This window comes from Coregonus clupeaformis, unplaced genomic scaffold, assembly GCF_020615455.1.
Source record: "Coregonus clupeaformis isolate EN_2021a unplaced genomic scaffold, ASM2061545v1 scaf1173, whole genome shotgun sequence".
Taxonomy (NCBI): Eukaryota; Metazoa; Chordata; class Actinopteri; order Salmoniformes; family Salmonidae; genus Coregonus; species Coregonus clupeaformis.
Window position 1 is genome coordinate 102501 of NW_025534627.1, and position 8624 is coordinate 111124.

The 8624-nt window shown below is 41.9% G+C and overlaps 1 protein-coding gene across 1 annotated transcript in view; it reads right to left on the reverse strand.

Annotated features, from left to right (window-relative positions):
- The window catches only part of plxnb2a.1 (plexin b2a, tandem duplicate 1), a 91435-nt gene extending 83017 nt beyond the window's left edge, over positions 1-8418 (reverse strand). The window contains exon 1 of the mRNA XM_045217670.1: positions 8300-8418. Within this exon, the coding sequence (XP_045073605.1) occupies positions 8300-8418 (119 nt within the window). The remainder of the gene's footprint in view (positions 1-8299) is intronic.
- Between the last annotated feature and the right edge of the window lie 206 nt (positions 8419-8624).

Genomic DNA, 8624 nt, shown 5'->3' on the forward strand with positions numbered 1-8624 from the left:
ACAGTCTCCCTCATATTAACTATCCACACTGACAACTACAGTCTCCCTCATATTAACTATCCACACTGACAACTACAGTCTCCATCATATTAACTATCCACACTGACAACTACAGTCTCCCTCATATTAACTATCCACACTGACAACTACAGTCTCCCTCATATTAACTATCCACACTGACAACTACAGTCTCCCTCATATTAACTATCCACACTGACAACTACAGTCTCCCTCATATTAACTATCCACACTGACAACTACAGTCTCCATCATATTAACTATCCACACTGACAACTACAGTCTCCCTCATATTAACTATCCACACTGACAACTACAGTCTCCCTCATATTAACTATCCACACTGACAACTACAGTCTCCCTCATATTAACTATCCACACTGACAACTACAGTCTCCCTCATATTAACTATCCACACTGACAACTACAGTCTCCCTCATATTAACTATCCACACTGACAACTACAGTTCCCTCATATTAACTATCCACACTGACAACTACAGTCTCCCTCATTAACTATCCACACTGACAACTACAGTCTCCCTCATATTAACTATCCACACTGACAACTACAGTCTCCATCATATTAACTATCCACACTGACAACTACAGTCTCCCTCATATTAACTATCCACACTGACAACTACAGTCTCCATCATATTAACTATCCACACTGACAACTACAGTCTCCCTCATATTAACTATCCACACTGACAACTACAGTCTCCATCATATTAACTATCCACACTGACAACTACAGTCTCCATCATATTAACTATCCACACTGACAACTACAGTCTCCCTCATATTAACTATCCACACTGACAACTACAGTCTCCATCATATTAACTATCCACACTGACAACTACAGTCTCCCTCATATTAACTATTCACACTGACAACTACAGTCTCCCTCATATTAACTATCCACACTGACAACTACAGTCTCCCTCATATTAACTATCCACACTAACTACAGTCTCCCTCATATTAACTATCCACACTGACAACTACAGTCTCCCTCATATTAAACTATCCACACTGACAACTACAGTCTCCTCATATTAACTATCCACACTGACAACTACAGTCTCCCTCATATTAACTATCCACACTGACAACTACAGTCTCCATCATATTAACTATCCACACTGACAACTACAGTCTCCATCATATTAACTATCCACACTGACAACTACAGTCTCCATCATATTAACTATCCACACTGACAACTGACAGTCTCCCTCATATTAACTATCCACACTGACAACTACAGTCTCCCTCATATTAACTATCCACACTGACAACTACAGTCTCCCTCATATTAACTATCCACACTGACAACTACAGTCTCCCTCATATTAACTATCCACACTGACAACTACAGTCTCCCTCATATTAACTATCCACACTGACAACTACAGTCTCCCTCATATTAACTATCCCCACTGACAACTACAGTCTCCCCTCATATTAACTATCCACACTGACAACTACAGTCTCCCTCATATTAACTATCCACACTGACAACTACAGTCTCCATCATATTAACTATCCACACTGACAACTACAGTCTCCCTCATATTAACTATCCACACTGACAACTACAGTCTCCCTCATATTAACTATCCACACTGACAACTACAGTCTCCATCCATATTAACTATCACACTGACAACTACAGTCTCCCTCATATTAACTATCCACACTGACAACTACAGTCTCCATCATATTAACTATCCACACTGACAACTACAGTCTCCCATCATATTAACTATCCACACTGACAACTACAGTCTCCCTCATATTAACTATCCACACTGACAACTACAGTCTCCCTCATATTAACTATCCACACTGACAACTACCGTCTCCCTCATATTAACTATCCACACTGACAACTACCGTCTCCCTCATATTAACTATCCACACTGACAACTACAGTCTCCCTCATATTAACTATCCACACTGACAACTACAGTCTCCATCATATTAACTATCCACACTGACAACTACAGTCTCCATCATATTAACTATCCACACTGACAACTACAGTCTCCCTCATATTAACTATCCACACTGACAACTACAGTCTCCCTCATATTAACTATCCACACTGACAACTACAGTCTCCCTCATATTAACTATCCACACTGACAACTACAGTCTCCATCATATTAACTATCCACACTGACAACTACAGTCTCCATCATATTAACTATCCACACTGACAACTACAGTCTCCCATCATATTAACTATCCACACTGACAACTACAGTCTCCCTCATATTAACTATCCACACTGACAACTACAGTCTCCATCATATTAACTATCCACACTGACAACTACAGTCTCCATCATATTAACTATCCACACTGACAACTACAGTCTCCATCATATTAACTATCCACACTGACAACTACAGTCTCCATCATATTAACTATCCACACTGACAACTACAGTCTCCATCATATTAACTATCCACACTGACAACTACAGTCTCCCTCATATTAACTATCCACACTGACAACTACAGTCTCCCTCATATTAACTATCCACACTGACAACTACAGTCTCCATCATATTAACTATCCACACTGACAACTACAGTCTCCCTCATATTAACTATCCACACTGACAACTACAGACTCCCTCATATTAACTATCCACACTGACAACTACAGTCTCCATCATATTAACTATCCACACTGACAACTACAGTCTCCATCATATTAACTATCCACACTGACAACTACAGTCTCCCTCATATTAACTATCCACACTGACAACTACAGTCTCCCTCATATTAACTATCCACACTGACAACTACAGTCTCCATCATATTAACTATCCACACTGACAACTACAGTCTCCATCATATTAACTATCCACACTGACAACTACAGTCTCCCTCATATTAACTATCCACACTGACAACTACAGTCTCCCTCATATTAACTATCCACACTGACAACTACAGTCTCCCTCATATTAACTATCCACACTGACAACTACAGTCTCCATCATATTAACTATCCACACTGACAACTACAGTCTCCCTCATATTAACTATCCACACTGACAACTACAGTCTCCATCATATTAACTATCCACACTGACAACTACAGTCTCCATCATATTAACTATCCACACTGACAACTACAGTCTCCATCATATTAACTATCCACACACTGACAACTACAGTCTCCATCATATTAACTATCCACACTGACAACTACAGTCTCCCTCATATTAACTATCCCCACTGACAACTACAGTCTCCATCATATTAACTATCCACACTGACAACTACAGTCTCCCTCATATTAACTCATCCCCACTGACAACTACAGTCTCCATCATATTAACTATCCACACTGACAACTACAGTCTCCCTCATATTAACTATCCACACTGACAACTACAGTCTCCTCATATTAACTATCCACACTGACAACTACAGTCTCCATCATATTAACTATCCACACTGACAACTAGAGTCTCCATCATATTAACTATCCACACTGACAACTACAGTCTCCCTCATATTAACTATCCACACTGACAACTACAGTCTCCATCATATTAACTATCCACACTGACAACTACAGTCTCCCTCATATTAACTATCCACACTGACAACTACAGTCTCCCTCATATTAACTATCCACACTGACAACTACAGTCTCCCTCATATTAACTATCCACACTGACAACTACAGTCTCCCTCATATTAACTATCCACACTGACAACTACAGTCTCCCTCATATTAACTATCCACACTGACAACTACAGTCTCCCCTCATATTAACTATCCACACTGACAACTACAGTCTCCATCATATTAACTATCCACACTGACAACTACAGTCTCCATCATATTAACTATCCACACTGACAACTACAGTCTCCATCATATTAACTATCCACACTGACAACTACAGTCTCCCTCATATTAACTATCCACACTGACAACTACAGTCTCCATCATATTAACTATCCACACTGACAACTACAGTCTCCATCATATTAACTATCCACACTGACAACTACAGTCTCCATCATATTAACTATCCACACTGACAACTACAGTCTCCATCATATTAACTATCCACACTGACAACTACAGTCTCCATCATATTAACTATCCACACTGACAACTACAGTCTCCATCATATTAACTATCCACACTGACAACTACAGTCTCCCTCATATTAACTATCCACACTGACAACTACAGTCTCCCTCAATTAACTATCCACACTGACAACTACAGTCTCCATCATATTAACTATCCACACTGACAACTACAGTCTCCATCATATTAACTATCCACACTGACAACTACAGTCTCCCTCATTAACTATCCACACTGACAACTACAGTCTCCCTCATATTAACTATCCACACTGACAACTACAGTCTCCCTCATATTAACTATCCACACTGACAACTACAGTCTCGCTCATATTAACTATCCACACTGACAACTACAGTCTCCCTCATATTAACTATCCACACTGACAACTACAGTCTCCATCATATTAACTATCCACACTGACAACTACAGTCTCCATCATATTAACTATCCACACTGACAACTACAGTCTCCCTCATATTAACTATCCACACGACAACTACAGTCTCCCTCATATTAACTATCCACACTGACAACTACAGTCTCCATCATATTAACTATCCACACTGACAACTACAGTCTCCATCATATTAACTATCCACACTGACAACTACAGTCTCCCTCATATTAACTATCCACACTGACAACTACAGTCTCCCCTCATATTAACTATCCACACTGACAACTACAGTCTCCATCATATTAACTATCCACACTGACAACTACAGTCTCCCTCATATTAACTATCCACACTGACAACTACAGTCTCCATCATATTAACTATCCACACTGACAACTACAGTCTCCCTCATATTAACTATCCACACTGACAACTACAGTCTCCCTCATATTAACTATCCACACTGACAACTACAGTCTCCATCATATTAACTATCCACACTGACAACTACAGTCTCCATCATATTAACTATCCACACTGACAACTACAGTCTCCCTCATATTAACTATCCACACTGACAACTACAGTCTCCATCATATTAACTATCCACACTGACAACTACAGTCTCCCTCATATTAACTATCCACACTGACAACTACAGTCTCCCTCATATTAACTATCCACACTGACAACTACAGTCTCCATCATATTAACTATCCACACTGACAACTACAGTCTCCATCATATTAACTATCCACACTGACAACTACAGTCTCCCTCATATTAACTATCCACACTGACAACTACAGTCTCCCTCATATTAACTATCCACACTGACAACTACAGTCTCCCTCATATTAACTATCCACACTGACAACTACAGTCTCCCTCATATTAACTATCCACACTGACAACTACAGTCTCCATCATATTAACTATCCACACTGACAACTACAGTCTCCATCATATTAACTATCCACACTGACAACTACAGTCTCCATCATATTAACTATCCACACTGACAACTACAGTCTCCATCATATTAACTATCCACACTGACAACTACAGTCTCCATCATATTAACTATCCACACTGACAACTACAGTCTCCCTCATATTAACTATCCACACTGACAACTACAGTCTCCCTCATATTAACTATCCACACTGACAACTACAGTCTCCATCATATTAACTATCCACACTGACAACTACAGTCTCCCTCATATTAACTATCCACACTGACAACTACAGTCTCCCCTCATATTAACTATCCACACTGACAACTACAGTCTCCCTCATATTAACTATCCACACTGACAACTACAGTCTCCCTCATATTAACTATCCACACTGACAACTACAGTCTCCATCATATTAACTATCCACACTGACAACTACAGTCTCCCTCATATTAACTATCCACACTGACAACTACAGTCTCCATCATATTAACTATCCACACTGACAACTACAGTCTCCATCATATTAACTATCCACACTGACAACTACAGTCTCCCTCATATTAACTATCCACACTGACAACTACAGTCTCCATCATATTAACTATCCACACTGACAACTACAGTCTCCCTCATATTAACTATCCACACTGACAACTACAGTCTCCATCATATTAACTATCCACACTGACAACTACAGTCTCCATCATATTAACTATCCACACTGACAACTACAGTCTCCATCATATTAACTATCCACACTGACAACTACAGTCTCCATCATATTAACTATCCACACTGACAACTACAGTCTCCCTCATATTAACTATCCACACTGACAACTACAGTCTCCCTCATATTAACTATCCACACTGACAACTACAGTCTCCATCATATTAACTATCCACACTGACAACTACAGTCTCCCTCATATTAACTATCCACACTGACAACTACAGTCTCCCTCATATTAACTATCCACACTGACAACTACAGTCTCCATCATATTAACTATCCACACTGACAACTACAGTCTCCATCATATTAACTATCCACACTGACAACTACAGTCTCCCTCATATTAACTATCCACACTGACAACTACAGTCTCCATCATATTAACTATCCACACTGACAACTACAGTCTCCCTCATATTAACTATCCACACTGACAACTACAGTCTCCATCATATTAACTATCCACACTGACAACTACAGTCTCCCTCATATTAACTATCCACACTGACAACTACAGTCTCCCTCTATTAACTATCCACACTGACAACTACAGTCTCCCTCATATTAACTATCCACACTGACAACTACAGTCTCCCTCATATTAACTATCCACACTGACAACTACCGTCTCCCTCATATTAACTATCCACACTGACAACTACAGTCTCCCTCATATTAACCATTCACCACTGCCAACAGGCTGTAAATAAAAGACTTGTAGAGGTCAAGCTGCCTATTCATTCTCTCCATACCTGATAGAAGAATGGATGAAACGATCATACACACTCGTGGACACACAGCACATATGGATGGATTGTGGACACACACAGAGTCTTGGCTGGTGTTGAAGGTTGAAGGATGGGGGAGTAGAATGGAAGCAGTCAGAACCACAGAGCTAGGCCTCAGAGGGTGACACATCCCTGGGACACAGCCCAAAGAGCTCAGCCTCTCTCCTGTGGAGCTGGCTGGGGAGAAGACCCTACACACACAGCTAAGTCAAATCATTACCATGCGTACATCCAGCAGCAGTCCAGATGTGTGTGTGAGAGAAAGAAAGGAGAGTAAAATAAATACAAAATGAAAATAAGAGAGACAGAGAGAGAGACAGAGAGACAGAGAGAGAGACAGAGAGACAGAGAGAGAGAGACAGAGAGAGAGAGACAGAGAGGGAGACAGAGAGAGAGAGACAGAGAGAGAGACAGAGAGACAGAGAGAGAGAGACAGAGAGGGAGACAGAGAGAGAGAGACAGAGAGGGAGACAGAGAGAGAGAGACAGAGAGAGAGACAGAGAGACAGAGAGAGAGAGACAGAGAGGGAGACAGAGAGAGAGACAGAGAGAGACAGAGAGAGAGACAGAGAGACAGAGAGAGAGACAGAGAGAGAGAGAGAGAGAGACAGAGAGAGAGACAGAGAGAGAGACAGAGAGAGAGAGACAGAGAGAGAGAGACAGAGAGAGAGACAGAGAGACAGAGAGAGAGAGACAGAGAGAGAGACAGAGAGAGACAGAGAGAGAGACAGAGAGAGAGACAGAGAGACAGAGAGAGAGAGAGAGAGAGAGACAGAGAGAGACAGAGAGAGAGAGACAGAGAGAGAGAGACAGAGAGACAGAGAGAGAGAGCTACTGGTGAAAACTAACTAATGACTAACACATACAACCCTTCACACAGTCCCAACAGGAATGCGTCTGTTACTGTCCCTTTAAAAACATGCATTCAATAGAGTGCATTCTAAATATCTGACTAATGTACACATTCTACACACAGTCCCATCTGGGTAGCATGAAATAGTCCCATACTTCCCCATTAGTGTGTGTGTGTGTGTGTGTGTGTGTGTGTGTGTGTGTGTGTGTGTGTGTGTGTGTGTGTGTGTATGAGTGAGCGTGAGTGCATGTCCACCCTCCCACAGTGAAAACAGACACAGGGGATTTTCCACATTCCTCTAAGAGAGAGCGAACATCCCAGCTGACCTCTAGTAACCAGGGTCATAAAGCCTACCGTGGTTCACTGGCCCCCAGCGGCCGGCGCGTCAACACACATGTTCACGCCCCCGCGGCGTCACACACACCATGTTCACCGCCCCCAGCGGCCGTCCACACACCATGTTCACTGCCCAGCGGCCCGTCCCACACCGTGTTCACTGCCCCCAGCGGCCCGCACACCATGTTCACCGGCCCAGCGGCGCACACACACCATGTTCACGCCCCCAGCGGCCCCATCACACACACCATGTTCACCGGCCCCCAGCGGCCCCGTCACACACACCGTGTTCACCGGCCCCCAGCAGACCTGTCTGTAGAGCTGTCATGTGACTCTTAGTCACAGTAAAGACATGTTGTCTTTAAACAAACAGAGCCTTGAGGCCCCTGGA